General features: G+C 39.1%; 1 protein-coding gene across 1 annotated transcript; it reads right to left on the bottom strand.

The window, feature by feature from the left end:
• Positions 1-16,684, bottom strand: yip2 (yippee interacting protein 2). The gene is made up of 9 exons (XM_076213910.1): positions 16,546-16,684; positions 12,623-12,789; positions 9,757-9,888; positions 9,503-9,625; positions 5,989-6,130; positions 5,237-5,412; positions 4,100-4,300; positions 2,331-2,485; positions 1-2,111 (listed from the first exon to the last, which is right to left on the bottom strand). The coding sequence occupies exons 1-9, from the start codon at positions 16,562-16,564 to the stop codon at positions 2,030-2,032; spliced, it is 1,197 nt and encodes a 398-aa protein (XP_076070025.1). The 5' UTR covers positions 16,565-16,684; the 3' UTR covers positions 1-2,029.

Below are 16,684 nucleotides of genomic sequence, written 5' to 3'. Positions count from 1 at the left end.
TATAGAGCAGTATTTTATTAAGGCATACATCTATAAAAAAGCAAGGGTACTGGTATAAGTACCATAGATAGTGATTACAATAGTGTATTTAATAGTACATGTCAAAACACCAAAATAGTCACTTTTTCAGCACAGTTGTGCTCGCATAAAAATCTGTAGCTACTAAAATAAACATTTCTCAAAGAAAATTCTTTATGAACACTGCTTTACATTATGTACAATTTTTTAGGGAAAATTACAAAAAATCTACTTCTACGTTTTTTGTTTGACCTTGTAAGGAACTATATGCATTAATAAAAGTTGTAGGGAATCTTATTAGCTTTGAAATTGTATCAGAATGATCTCTGTAGGTGCAATAGTCTCATAGATATTTGACTTTGAATTTTTTACTTTTTGCTAAAATTACCTTGACCCAAATTTGAGGGGTCATATCTCAGAAACCAATTGACCTACAGAGGTCACGCACATACCATTGAATTTGCCTCATTAAGGTCTCTAAGTACAGTGATTTGCAAGAAAATCTCAGTCAGTGGCAAAATAAATGGCCAAATTTTGGTTGAATCGACATGAAAGGACCCACAAACGGGATGTTCTACCTAGGAGGTCATAGGTCATCATAACAATGATGACATGAAGTAATATCATTATACATGTTAATAAAAATAACTATTTGTTTAGATAACTAGTGAATGATAATTGTAAACCTTCTTCACTCAAAAGTAAAGAAGTGGATGGATTGTGTGAAACCGGGTAAATAGGAATATTGACTAGGCTTATAGGCATAACTAATTGGCACCTGTCAATGGTCCTGTATGAAATCCCTCATTTTTCACTCTTTTCATGAGTTTTGCGTCATCTACAAACAATATTCTCTAGAAATCTTGCTTACATCTTTCACTCTGAGGTATATTCCTGTCTTGGGCAGATCAGGGTTTCTAGTTTTTTTTTTTTAAACATCATCATCTCTGCCTCTTAGTCTGCTATTTGTGTGTTGAGCCAGATCATGCATTCAGACCACCTGCCAGTATGCAGTTTGTTCATGAGTTGAGTGGTTGAAGTTAAGGGACGAAGTCTCAAAACTTAGGGGGTTGATGTAATAGGTATCTAAATGTTAGTAATGTTTTGTTTTCTTTATTCGTGTTTGGAATGTAATAATTTCTGTTGAGCCAGTTGGTATTTGTTCAATTTATCTTGTTTTGCTAGATAAGTGTATGCTGTTGCACAATAGAATTACAAGTCCACCTTTGTATTGTGTTTTGTTATCTCTTACTGCTTTGTAATTACTGAATGTTGGTAGTGTAGGTTGTGGTGATAATTTTATTTCTTGCATTAATGCTGTGTTCATGTAGGAAGTGAACCAGCTCCACAAGTTTGTTTGTAATTCTGTGTATGTTTATTTGTAGTATGTTTAAAGTATGTTTGGTTGCATATGTTGTTGTATTTACCTAGTTGTAATATACGGGAGAGAAGCTATGCTTGTGGTGACCCGTCTTTGTATCTCTCCGCATTAAGTTTTATCTTAAAATCTTGTATAGTGTTTGCACATACTGTTTTGTTGTCTAATTTGTTCCATGTATCTATCGCTCTGAGTGGGAAACTGTTCCTTTTCAGGTTTTTTTCTATAACTATCCTTTAATTTTTTGTGCATTGGTTTGTGTTGGAAAATTATATGCATGTGAGGTGGATCCAGTAGTGGCATGCATTGCATGTGATGATTGTGCAAGTGTAGTTTATAGGTTTTGTGCATGAAAGGCATGTGTATGGGCCTAGGTTGGTTTCTATGTTACTGACTAATAGGAGTGGAAGGGCAGGTGGCGGGATACTGGCTTCCATGAAAAACACAGGAATAACTGTGGGAAGATAGTTGGAGTTCAGTGGTAGAGTGAATAGTTTCTAAGCTAGACCTGGAGATCAGGAAATATAACACTGGGATAAATAAATTCAACTGAATAAAGAAACCATTATTTTTTTTCTAAAATAGCCAAACACCCCAACACTCAAGACTCCCCACTTTCTGCTAACAAAGTATTTATAAGGATTCCAGAAGTAGGGCAATGCCTTGACCACCTCCAATGCATGCTGATCCAATACCATACTTGATGTTAGAACGCCTGAAATAAAGTACAGATATAAGATATAAAACAAAGACTATTCTTTATAGTCCATTCTTTTTTTTTGAATAGGAAAAACTAATACCACATTGAAAATAGCCTTCACAATAAAATCAATATCTGTCATTCAATTTGAAGCTATTTTTCACTTTTACAGACTTACTGTATATTTTCCACTTTACCAAACTTACTAGGTACTTCTGACTTTCACAGACTTACTTGAGTTCATGAACCATATGTGCAGTTATGCGAGATCCAGAGGCCCCTAAAGGATGTCCCAGGGCTATAGCTCCTCCACATGTATTTAATATATCTGGGTTAATGTCCAGTTCACGTTGACAAGCAATAGTTTGAGGTGCAAAGGCTTCATTAATCTGTAAGGAGTGAAAAGGGAAGAAATTAACCGGAGTAAAAAACACAAAACATACACACACAAGGTAAATACATACAAGCACATACATAGTGAAATCATGTGAAAGGAATATGAAAGATCAATGGACCAAATACCTTGAGAGATGAACATTCTGACAGACAGTTTGGTTTAAGATCTGGAAGGTCATACGTGCCAAACCTTTCAAGCTTTTACTCGAGAGTGATTTATGTGCTATAAAAGAGAGAGGGGTGAAGAAAACAGGGAGGTGAGCCAGTTGCTGTTTGTAGATGACATTGCCCTTGTGGTGGGGTCAGAAGAGGGATTAAAGCAGGTAGAGATTTGAGTTTGGGAAGGTATGCTTGAGGAGAAAGTTGAAGGTACATAAATGTGGATAAGGTGATGAGATGCACATGGGGAGATGTTGGCAGCAAGTTGGAAGCAAGTCTTAAAGGAGAGAGGCTGAAGTAAGTGGATAGTTTTAAATATTTGGAGTAAAATGTTGCAGGAAATGGAGTGGAGGTGGGAGGTACACTGTAGAGCAAGAGAAACAAGTAAATATCTTGGGGGACTGAAACATTTCATGAGAAATAGGCATCTGGGATTGGATGCAAAGTGATCATCATAAGAGTGGATGATTGTGCCTATAACACTGTATGGGGTAGAGACTTGAGACTTGAAACTTAAAAGAGGAAGACAGGAGTTTTAATGTGTTTAAGATGAGGTTTCTGAGGAGTATGGTACAGGTTGGAGAGTAAGAAATAAGGTCAGGAGGAGAGTAGGGGTACAAAGGGTGCTGGCAGATAGGGCTGATGAAACATTATTGGTATGGTTTGGACATATGGAAAGAATGAGTGTATAGAATTAACAAAAAGTGTGGAATGCAGAGGGTGCATGGAGTAAACTTGTGGGGACAACCAAAATTGAGATGGATGGATGAATGGATGGGGTGAAAGGGGCTTTGAGCAAGAGGGGAATATCTGTTGAGCAGGGAGGGGCAAAGCCAAGGGATAGTGGTGAGTAGAGAATGGTTTTGTATGGATATTTTGATTCAGCCTAAAGTTTTTCCCTTTCTACTCTATTTTCCACATGAGGAAACAAGGAGGGAGGGTCATGGTGTGAGTGAAACAGCCATGCTGTGGACGTACTAAGTCTTGCTGTATTACTTCTGACCCAGACAGTGGGCAGGAGACAGGGATGACCCTTCATCCACAAAGAGCTAAGATGAGAGGGAAATAAGGGTGGTGGATGAGAGGGGGAAGAAGCCCTTGGTATATAGATAGACAATTAGGTAAATATACACACACACACACACCAAAGTCTCTTTCCCCTTTATAAGGAAAGGTGCCCAAGATCCAGACTACAAAAATCAAATTTCTTTATATTCTAATAATCTTGTAATAGGCAGCTGTCCATTTGGCTACTCAACCTTTTCTTCATTATATAAATGATATACACACCAAAGTCTCTTTCTTATATGGGGAGGTAGCCAAGAACAAGGCTACATAAAAAATCAAGTTTATCTCTTAATCTTGCAACAGAGAGCTGTTCATTTGGCTACTCCACCTTATTTTCTTCCCTCATTGAACAATCATACATATCTTTTGGCTGTCCTTACCTCAATCAGTCCAATGTCATTAAGCTGCAGTCCTGATGCACCAAGAAGTTTCCTGATGGCTGGTGCTGGGCCAATGCCCATTATACTTGGGTCAACTCCTGCAATTCCATAACCGACAAGACGTGCCAAAGGTGTTAGGTTATGTTCATTGCATGCCTCTTCAGATGCTAACACTATAGCACCTGCACCATCACTGATGCCCTTTTAAGGAAATTAAGAATAATTATATATATATAAAAAAAGTCAATATCACTCAGTTAATATATTGCTTTGGATCTCTTGCTGAAGACAGCAATAATTCATTTACCATAGAACATCAGACTGGTTGAGCTAATTCACTTTTACATTGAGAAATGAAACCATAAAACATTATGAGAACCACATATAATTTGTCAGTCCTCATGTGAAAAGGTGGAGGATATACAAAGTTAACAGAAATCTTGGATCCAGTCCATTTTCTCAGTATAAGCTTCCTCAGGGCTACATCGACAGATAGAGGAAAGGGAGTTGATTGGTCTTCAAGATAGAGAGCGAGACAATTCCCTCTGATATATATTTCACAGACCACCACCTGTAGGTACTTGTTACTTGAGCCCCCTAAACCTGAAGAAAGCCTTTAATAAAATACTTTACACAAGACTTTTGTAGAAACTAGAACATGTTGGAAGACTAGTAAGCCTCCTGGAATGGTTAAGACTTCCTGAAAGACATGAAATAAAAAAAGAACAGGATGTCAGGATAATAGAAAATGACTGAGTCACAAAGGGGTCAGTGATGGCACCCTTCATGTTCTTGATCTATGTAAATGACATGGTGGAGAGAATGGCAAGCTATAATAACATGTTTGCAGACAATACATAGATCATGAGAAGAATACAAGGAGAAGATTGACAGGAATGATGACTGGAGCCAAGCATGAAAAACCTCAATGCACAAAATGCAAACTATTGGATATGGGTAAAGTTATGAAAAGGCTAATACTGATTTTCTGGACTGGAAATAAAACAATTACAAGAGTGAAAGTGAAGAACTTGTGCTGGTCATCTGATAAGCACATTAACAAGAGTGTTCATGAGGCAAATGGATTTTTAGGAATTGACTACACATCTCACAAAGGGACTCAATAGCAATCCTTACTGAGGCTGTTCCAGCAGTTACAGTTCCAGCTTTTTTGAAGACTGATGGAAGCTTGGCTAGGCCCTCTGCTGTGGCCTTTGGTTTTGGATGTTCATCCATGGTCATCTCCTCCATACCTTTCCTGGTCTTTAAAGTAACTGGGGAAATCTCAGCATCAAATACTCCACCTTCCTGGGCTGAAATGATTAAAAGTTTCTTTGGTATGAGGAATAAATACTATATTGGAACAAACATATTATTACTGGGACTAACAATGGGTACCTGCATGAGGAAATCTTGTGGAATAGGGCTGAAGGGGATCATCCCCTTTCCTTACAGCCTGTTTCCAAAGCCCATCAACACCCTAATGTCTTCCCAGCTCTGCATCCCCAAGGCATTAGTCTACAATAGCCGCCATAAGTATTGACACCACACCCTTCCCAAAAAAGCAACATGGAAAAAATTGTATCGATGTCAGATAAATGGTACAACAAAATTTATTATTGAACATTTACTCCTTTAGTACTTTGTGACATTTCCCTTCCGTTTGATGACTTCCTTCAGTCTTCTAGGGACACTATCAGTGAGATTGTTAAGTTTTTCCACTGAGAACTCTGCCCAGACCATGTGCAGTGCTGCCTCCAACTTCGGGAGTGACCAGTCTTCAAAGTACTTTACTTCACAATTTTTCAACCACTTTGTTACACTTTTAGTTGTGTGGCAGGGGGGAACATCATGTCATTCTTTCCCAACAAAATTTGCATTCTACTCACCAGCTTTCCAGTTCATCTGACTCTTCAGAGCAAAGGCATCTGCATCCTCACGAGTGATATTATACTGGGCTGCCAAGTTCTCTGCTGTTACTCCCATTGGTGTCTTGCAATGGGCATCTGTCAAAGAAGCCCAGAGAGTGTCCTGGACAAACAATAACAAATAACTTTGTTGCTTAAATTCACACATTGACAATTCACAAGAAAAAGGGATGAAGGGAAAGACAGCTGAGGGTGGTCAAAAGTTTTTACATGAGCAGAACAGTTTCTGCCAGGGTCAGGAATGAATGAGAAAAAAAAAAATTATAGTATGAAGGTGGGGCTCCACCAGGGTTGCATAATGTCACCATGGTTATTCAATGTGTATATAGATGAGGTGATAAAGGGGGGGGTAAACATGAGTGTGTTTGAAGTTGATTAGTGAGAGTGGTGGGAAGTGGAGATAAGTCAGTAGTTGTTTGTGGATGACACTGCACTTAAGGCTAAGTTGTTGTTGTTGTCATTCCTTAGACTGTCTGGCCAAGCATTCCCATCTCCCTCAGGAATGCTATGGCTGGAATGGGGTTTTCCCATAAGTAGCTGGTGGCGGAGTTGGAGCATATGTGATACAGAAAACTAAAAGTAAATATAAGCAAAAGTAAGGTGATAAAGTATACAAGGAATGATGGCAGTTTGTGAGAGGCAAGTTTCAAGAGTATCTGAAGGAACTGGATAATTTTTCGAAGTAATTGGGGTCACATATAGGAGTGAATTACAGAGTAAAGGAAGCAAGTAAATGTCCTAGGAAATGAAAAGTACACACATACATATACCAACAGCTTTTTCCTCTTTACAAGGGAGGTAGCCAAAGTCAAAGGCACAAATCCCCTCCCATTCACCATCCCTCCCTCCCTCTTTTCTTGGCTCCTCCTGGATGATGGGCCATCCCTGCATCTCACTCACTGCCCTGAGTCAGAAGCAATGCAGCAAGACACAGCACATCCATAGCAAGGCTATTTCATTTAACTGGCAACCCATCTCTGTCCCCTCAAGCAGAAAAAGAGAAAACAGAGAAATCCCTTCAGGCTATGTCATTTGGGAATGAATACCAACAGAAGGTCGTATAAGGAAGTGATTGTGTCTGCAACACTGTATGGAGTGAAGACTTGGAATTTCAAAAGGGCAGTAAGGAAGATCCTAAACCTGTTTGAGTTTCAGTGTTTGAGAAGTATGGCAGGTGATAAGAGGTTGGATAGTGAGAAATGTAAAGGTGAGGCAGAGAGCAGGAGTGGTACGAGACCTGTAAAAGAGAACAGATAAAAGAATGCTGAGGTGGTTTGAACATAAAGAAACAATGAATAAGAACAAACTAGCAAAGTGTGGACACAAGAAAAGGTTGAAATGAATTTGAAAGGAAGGCCAAGAATGAGGTGGATGGATGGTGTAAAGGTAGAAAGTGCAAAATTAATTACTTCTTGCCTCAAGTTTCACTTAATGAAAAAGATACAGCTACACAGTGGCTGGCAATGGTTCTTAGACCGTCCCACATCTCTCTCTAGGAAGAAACTTCAGACTGTTGTCTGCATTGTTTTAATGTGGTACTGTTTCTATGTCACCAGCTGAAAGTGGTAGGGGAAGGGGAGCAGTCACTGGTTGTAAGCAGTGCAAAAGATAGGAGTGAATGGAGAGTGGTTGTAAATATATGAACACACCCACCCTGAAGGGAGGTTCTTATCTGCTAAGTAAACTTTTCAAGTGGATGAGGATGGTGGGGGAGGTTGCCATATAATGAAGCACTAGGGGTATGTCAGTTCTGGCTGCTGAGCCCTGCTGTGGAGGTGCTATGTTTAACTGCATTGCCTTTGGAGTATGATAGGGATGGAATGGGTGGGAGTGGTTTTTATCTTTTTTGCCTACCTCCCTTATAAGGGGGGAAAAGCCTTTGGTATATGTATGTATGCCTTTGAGCTGAATTGTGTGGTGTGTGTGTATGTAGGGGAGGGGCATGACCTTTTATCCATGAGGGGTTAACATGTGTTAGGGAATGAATGGGTTTTTGATGAGTGTGGAAAGCATGCTCCGACTTGGCCTACCCCCCTTCTAAAGGAGAAAAGGCCTTTTGGTATATATATAAGCATATGCATAAGTTCATAACTTGTATTTCAATCCCATAAAAAGTACATCTTTAAATCATATCTATACAAGTACTACATAAAGTGAATTTTTAATATATATATATATATATATATATATATATATTCACATCCTTCACAATTCTTCAGAAAAAACTTATTCACACATACTCTCTCACCCCCAACCCCCACCCACTCCCTTCCATGCATTACAGCATCATCCATACACAACTATTTTCCACTCACCCCTATCTTCTGTCTTCTCCCTTCTTCAACAGACATTGCCCTCTTTCCCAATGCTCCTTTTACCCCATCCATCCATCTCATCCTTGGTTATCCTCTCATGTTCACTCCCTCTACCTCTGCCTTCCACACCTCTTTTACTAGTCTTTCTTCACTCATTCTTTCCATGTGTCTAAACCATCCCAATACTCTTTCATCAACACTATCTCTCAATTCCCTTTCCACACCCACTCTCCTCCTCACCCCCTTGTTTCTCATTCTATCTAGCCTAATAACCCCTACCATACTTCTCAGGAATTTCATCTCAAACACATTTAAGCTCTTCCTCTCCTATGTTTAATGATTCTGCTCCATTAAGTGTTGTTGGCACAATCACTCCTTCATACAATCTTATCTTATCATCCATTCTCAAATATCTATATCTTGTTACATTTTTCAATCCCCCAAGGCATTTATTTGTTTCTCTTAATCTAAATTCTACCTCCTCCCCCTCCACTCCTTTTCCTTCCACATTCACACCCAAGTATCTAAAGCTATCCACTTCCTCCAGTCTCTCTCCCTTATTACTTACTTCCAATTTGCTGCCATATTCTCCCCTTGTACATCTCATCACCTTACCTTTACTCATATTTATCTTCAACTTCCTTCTTTCGCACACCTTCCCAAACTCTGTTACTAACTTCCTTAATCCTGCCATAAGTACACTGTTGTCAGCAAACTACAACTGGCTTATCTCCCACTTTTCTCCATTTTCTCTAACCATCTCCAATCCCCAGCCCATTACTCTTGTGTTTACCTCTTGCACCACCCCATCCATGTATAAACTGAACAGCCAAGGTGACATAACACATCCATGGTGAAGTCCCACCTTTACCTCAAACTACTTTCTCCATTTCTAATTCTAACAAAGGCTCTACCACTCTTGTAAAAACTCTTGACTGCTCAACAGCTTTCCTCCTATCCTATATATCTGCAATACCTCCTACAATGCCTTCCTGTCTACCCTTGAGGGTTGCACCCCTAGATGATGATGACAATGTTGATGGGCTGGGTCCACACACTGTGAAGAGATCAAAACCACTGTGCCACTTCAGCATATACAAAAACTATGAAAAAACTTAATTTTATAGCTAATTCACATTCAATCAAACAGCTTTCCGTACCTCCATATTCAGGTCTGATCCTAGGCGTGTGCCAAACCGGATATTCCTTACAGCATAGGGAGACATGCTCATATTGTCAGTGCCTCCTGCCAAAACTACCTGGCTATCTTTCATCAAAATGTCCTGCACAAAGAAAAAGACTCCATTAAGACTGTCATAAAAATAAGTAAATATATAAATGAGTAAATAATACTAATTCAGGAGCAAATCATATGAACAAACAAATATAATAGATGGGTTATGGTTCAACTTACTTGAGCTCCATTGACAACCGATTGGAATCCTGAACCACAGAGTCTGTTTACAGTCAGACAGGGAGTTTCTAGCTTGACTCCACAACGAAGGCCAACATGACGTGAAATGTATATAGTGTCTGTGTGTGCACACTGCAGAGAAAAACAGAAAAATTAGTACATTCACTTATGTGACAGTGTTAGATTTGTACACTCAGAAAAAGTGCAACAGCACTACATACATAAACAAAGACTGCAATCTCCTTTCTATAAGGGGTAGCTCAGTCATGGTATACACCTTAACCAAATGATTAAGTAACATCACCTCTCCCAGAACAGTGTGGGTTTAAGACAGGTGGTGATTGCATGGATCAAATTTTTGTGATAAGGCAGACATATGAGAAAGCTGCATACGGATCAAAGGCGTCATGGACTTTTGTGATAAGGCAGCATCATATATAGTCACCGCTTATATCGATCGTTCTCTCTTCACCGTGAATTTGATACCATAGAAAATGCGATTACAAGAATTAGAAAGAATGTCATTATGGAGGGGCGACTACAATAAATATAATCAAGACGCCGATATGGCAGTTATGACGCCTACGTTTTAAGAACGTTTTTTTGAGCTTTTATGAATTTGGAAAAGGGTTATGACAGGGTAGACAGGAAGGCATAGTGGGAGATATTGCAGATATATGGGATAGAAGGAAAGCTGTTAAGAGCAGTCAAGAGTTTTTACAAGAGTAGTAGAGCCTGTGTTAGAATTAGAAATGGAGAAAATGAGTAGTTTGAGTTAAAGGTGGGCCATCTTTGTCATTGCTCTTTGGATTCTTTCTATTTCCTTATATTCTTTTTTGTACTGGGTGTCCATAGTGTTGCTGTGTACTCCAGTCTAGGTCTTATCAGTGTGACTAGTATTTCCTTTACAATTTTTTCATCCAAATAATTAAAAGCCACCTCTATTGATCTCAATAAATTGTAGGTTTCTCAGACTATTTTGTTTATCTGTTTGGCTGGGACTGGTAGTGAGAAGAGTGTAGAGGAAAGGGAGGCTTCTTGGACAGATTTAAATGATGCATAGATAGTTTCAGGAGGAATGTCAATGTAGTGGTACTGGGATATCTAAATGCTAGAGTAGGTGATTGTTAGGCTGATTTGAATGCAAACTAATGGAGAGTTATTTAGAAATGAATGTTGGGTGCCAATAATAATATAGGGCTCACTTTAAGTGCAAGAAAAGGGAGGAGGGGAATAGACAGCAAGGGAGGTGACGATTGTGTTTCAATTCAAGTCGTGTCCCAACTTGGTCTGCTTGGGGGGGGGGGGGGTGAGAGAGCATCAGAGAAGTGAGTCAGGCTCACGGTGTGATGCTCTGAAGCGATATGCTTGGGGGGAGGGGGAGGAGGTGAGAAAGCAATGGGGCAGTAAGCCAGGCTCACAGTATGATGCTCTGAGGCAATCTGAATCTTCGGCATTCACTTGGTCTTTATATACATGGGCAGGTCACAACCCATATTCCTAATTGGCATGAAGTCAAGGTGTGATGCATGGCAAGTCAGACACAAAACATTCTTATGCTGCTGACTCACGAAGACAGAGTATGGGGGCTGGTATCACATGTGAGTCCCTCATGGAGGCTTTGTCCCACCTGTGGGCCTCAAGGAAGCTTTGGTTGAGTCATGTGGCCAGGTGGCACAAGCATGTCCCCATGGGTCCTCATTGCAGGTCAGCAAGGTTGTGAGACAGGAGGAGTGATGAGGACCATGGAGTGAGGACTAGAAGTGAGGGTAACTTCCTAACTGGGATGAACCAATAGATGGAGTTGTTGGGAAATGTGAAGTACCAGGTAAGAATCACAGTGGAGACTTTATGGTCAAAAAGTGTTTAGAGAGTTGATGATAGCTAACACAGTGTTTAAGATGAAAGTCAAGCATAAGTACACATGGGAGAGGGTGGTGGATGGAAGAGTGGTTGATAAGGCATTAATGGACTTTGTAGTGGTATCCAGGAAAAGAGTAGGAAGAGTTCTGGATATCTATGTTCTTAGGGGAGAGAGTGGGGAAATATCAGATCGTTATCTGGTGGAAGGTAAGTTGAGAATGGAGGATAGGTAGAGAAAGAGGAAAATGGCAGAATTCAATTGTAATAAGGTCACTTTTTCCTATTGGGCAAAAGTAGTTCAAAGAGCCAATGATGTCTGGCTCTTTCATTAGTAACAGATCTAATTTTGTGTGAATGTTATCTCCTCTTACCGGGTCACTTCCTTTACCCACAAGGTCATCTGTTCTCCATTGCTATACTTTACAGGGTATTTCCCCAGAAATCTGCTTTGCAGCTTGCTTCCCATTCCCCCAGTTGTATGTAGTTAGTTCTGTTTGAGTTATATGATGGGATGGATGGGTGGCACAGAATGGTTTCCTTGAATGTAGGGAACCAAGCTGCAGAGGCATACTCAGGTGTAGTTCTTATAAGCTCTTTGTATATTATGATTAGTTTCTTTCAGCTGACCTTTGTGCTTGTATGATCTTAGTATGTTTATTTTCTTGTTGACTTTCACCATTAGGTCCTTGATGTGTGGGCTGAAATATATGTGTTTATCATGAGAGGTCTAGGACTTTTGGGGTTTTGTCCAATGAAGTTGATAATTTAATTTGACAGTTGGATGTTTCTTTGATTCACAGTTGTCTAAGGTGATAAATCTATTAAAACATAGGATATGTTGTTTTTACACTAGGGTCTTAAGAAATGTTTAAGAATTACAGGTGATATGCATATAATTTTTAACAACCAATGAAGAAATTCATTATTAAATCTTTTGTGCAAATGCACTCAATGTACAAAGTTCAATGTTCTACCTAAAATCAATGTGGTACATCATACTAACCCCAATAACATTTCCCACTACAACCGAGTCCACAAGTTCTGGGTGAACTCCAGCTGAGTTGAGTGCAGCTTTAGCTGCAATTTCCTGTAGGTCTGTGGGAGTCTTTGAAGCTAATTTCCCCCCAAATGCTCCAAACGGTGTCCTTTTGGCTCCAACAATGAAGATACCTGGTCATTCAGTGGGAATATATTAATAGCCATTTGTAATGGCTGATGGAGTAAAAATAAATAAAATCTGACATTATATAATTCACAATATCTTAAGTCAGTCCTATAAAAATGGCAACCCAAGATCAGTGCAACTGTTGCATGGGCCATTAGCATTTATAGGGAGTGCTTTGATATTCCCATATCATGTCACAAAGTTTAATTATTACCCCCATTTTAATCCCTTCAGGAATAGGGCACACTGAAACATAACACTATGTGCTGTGCATGTGACAATGTTCCCCAGGATCAATAGCACCTGACTACAAAACCAAAATGCTCAACAGGTACTCCTTCTCCAAAATCATCAGAAACCCCATGACATGATTCTGGGGAGAGTTGACATGGCAGGTCTGAGTAGTGATTATATAATGGGAGCTCCAGGTTGGCCCCATCCCAAAAACTTAGGACCTGGGAATCTAACTAGGGGGTCTGCAGGGCAGTTTTTACCAGTCCTAGGGTATGCGTACCAATGGAGACGCACTTGCCCTATGCAGACGCATTTGACAAAAAAAAAAAATCTACCTGCCAATGGTGAATAGATAGGAGCATAATTATAGGCTAAAAAAATCACTAAACTGTCACCTCATAATGTGACATAGTCTTACCTTCCTAATCCAAATAGGTACGTGACTGCAGGAGATGAAATAAAAAAAGTACTGTTTTTGAAAGAATCTTTTCATCTCCTGCAGTCACGTACCTATTTGGATTAGGAAGGTAAGACTATGTCACATTATGAGGGGATAGTTAAGTAATTTTTTTGAGCCTATAATTATGCTCCTATCTATTCACCATCAGCAGGTAAAAGTTTTTTTTGTGTCAAATGTGTATGCATAGGGCAAGTGCGTCTCCATTGGTATGCGTACCCTACCATGGCAGGAGTACAACACCACCATCATCACCACCACCTCCACCAACAAATAGTAGAATCTGCCAAAATCTGACATCAACTCCATAACAAAAAATATCTATTCATAGCAGAAATACTCATAATAAAAATATCCTACCATCAATCAACAACAAACAAGAGAAAACAGTATACCAAAATTATTTTCTGAGAGCACTATGAGGCATCCTATGGAGTCCCCTCCCCCAATACCCAAAACATCATGCAGCCTATATTCAGTAACTTGTTTTGGCAGTGCGCAAATGGATGCACAAAACATTGACAACAAAGAAAATTTTCTCTATGCACTTTCCTAGCACTTTAGAGAAGTTAAAGATCATTTGAAAAAGCCCAGAAATACTTAAATCAACAAAGAAATTTCTGATCTATTAAAAATATATACCTCCAAGCTGTTTCCAAAGAACTCACATATACAGTAAAACCTCAGGTTTTGAATGTCTCACTTTTTTAACAAATCAGTTTACAAACAGAATTTTGAACTCACAATTGGAATGGTTGCCACATGGTAACTCAGTTGCCAAACAAGCTACTTGGCAAGCTTTCACTCTGAGAACATTCATTCTGAACTGTTCTTTGATTGTGACAATTTTTCTTGTATTGTGCTTTACAGTGGAACCTCAGGTCAAGAATGCCTCTCATCTAGAACAACTGTAACACTTGGTAGGATTTTTAAGTCCTCAAGCTGGATATTCATTCCCAGAGATAGTTCTTTAATGTATAAACCCTCTAGGATGGATAATCATCATAGGTCTTTATTGTAATCTAAAATTTCCATATTCTGTGTCAGTTCTTCCCTTCTTAACCTTGCCTGATGGTTCTTAGGAGCTCCTGAGGTTAGGTGGTATGACAGATGATGTGAGAACCTTATAGTGGTTATATTGATACAGGTAGTGGGATGGGTTGCAGTCCCCATGTTTGCATGTGTACCTATACACCTGAGTTACTTTAAGCTCATTGACAGTCTGCTTGGTATTGTTCTTCAGGAGTAGGTTCGAGGTTTTTCTGTTCAGATAATAAATGATCAAATTAATTCTGGTGCTGGCTTCAATGGGCTTAATGTTTCTCCTTATGATCTGTTACATTATCCTCTCATCCTCCTTGTATACAGCAGAGAAAGAGATATATATAGATGTTGATAATGTCATGCGCTGGTTTGCCTGATACATTAGCTGTTTTATTATCCTGGTACCAATTGTCCATGACTTTCTTTGTCACTTTTTCAATATCTTTATTACTAAATCTTTTGTTAATGAGGGCCTGCAAAGCTCTTTCCAACTCTAGGAGCATATCTTTCTAGCTATTTCAGTGTCTAAGGGATCTTTGTACGTATGCACTGAAACATTCATGTTCCTTGAAAGGCTACACAAATCTCACTGATACGACCTTGACTGCCGATCAAGAAGAACTTCTCAGTTTCAGACTAAACTGCCACATCATGAAGCCCCCCAAAAAACATGAAAAGTCTCGAGTGTGAAATCCTCATTGATAAGGTCGAAAAACTGGCTAAACAGAAAAAAGTAATGGTCAATTCATAGTTTCACCCAACCAACAATTTTGATATGTGGCTCATGCGATTCTGGTTAGAAATGTTGTGATATGAGCGATGGTGTACATCATATCCGTCGCAAATGCGTACTTTTCAAGTAATTAATTATTGAAGTTATGCACTTATGCCTACATCTGCTCCCCAACAATCTGGGGGGACGTGTGGGAAATCTGGGTTTTTGGGTGGGGAGCACTAATAAATCTGCCTTTGTAATCCTTTGTTGCAAAACAGGTATAAAATGAACAAGAACACAAAAAAAAAAAATCACTTTGAGGTCTGGAGTGTGATTGGCTAACGCAAGCGGTAGCCATGTTTGTTTACCAACGATTTGAAATATTTATTGCTATATCCGCTACATTTAGCGAAGGCCACTCCACCTGTGCAGGAATTGCTAACCGTAAACTAACCTAATGTAACGTAACCTAACCATACCTAACTATTGTAACCTAACCTATCTTTACGTAACCTAACCAAACCTAATGTAACTTAACCCAATGTAACGTAACCTAACCTAAGCTTTTTTGCAGATGATGCAAAAATGTTGAAGAAAGCAAGTTCTGAAACAGATTGTGATTCACTGCAGAGATCTGAGTCTGAACAGGGTTTGGGAATGGGGTCAGAAGTTGACTTCAACATTGAGAAATGTAGCATAATGGAATTTGGAAAAGTAAAAAAAAAAGATATCAGGACAATATAAAATTGGTGCAGACGAATTAAAGAAAGTGGGATCTGACAAACAGATAAACAAAATTATCGGAGAAACCTACTACTTGCTAAGGTCAATAAAGGTAGATTTTACTTACTTGGATGAAGAAATGGTAAAGAAAATACTAGTCACACTATCTAAGGCCAAAATTGGAGTCCCCAGTGATACTATGGTCACCCAGTACTAAATAGATTATGTCATCATATATTATATATATATATATATATATATATATATATATATATATATATATATATATATATATATATATATATACATACATACATATGTGTGTGTGTGTGTAAACGACAAATTTGAAGCTTAGTACATGGCAGAGAAATCCTGGTTGTGTATTTAGCTCCATTACGTTTACTATTCATAGATCATCAATCATCATGACTAAGCCTAAAGCATGGGCCTCTGACCTCGACAAAGTAAATTGAACTTAGTAACCTATCATGCTATGTAAACTGTTGTAAGTTCATTCAAATACAAAAGTCATTTTGATTATATGCGTTGGTCGGCTTATGTTCTTCACCAATTTGATTAAAATCTTACCTCGAGTGAGAGAAGCCATTTCTCTGCCAAAAGTCAAGAGAAATATCGTGTTACGGCTACGAGCCTACCACCCAAGACTGATAATGGGAAGCTGCCGGCTCAACCCAACTTTGACAGGAGAGTTTCTCTTGAGCTAAAA

The sequence above is a fragment of the Oratosquilla oratoria genome, chromosome 32 (genome assembly GCF_046742065.1).
Source record: "Oratosquilla oratoria isolate Oo_2021 chromosome 32, ASM4674206v1, whole genome shotgun sequence".
Classification (NCBI taxonomy): domain Eukaryota; kingdom Metazoa; phylum Arthropoda; class Malacostraca; order Stomatopoda; family Squillidae; genus Oratosquilla; species Oratosquilla oratoria.
The sequence above is the reverse complement of the archived record's forward strand: the minus strand, read 5'-3'. Positions and strand labels throughout refer to the sequence as shown.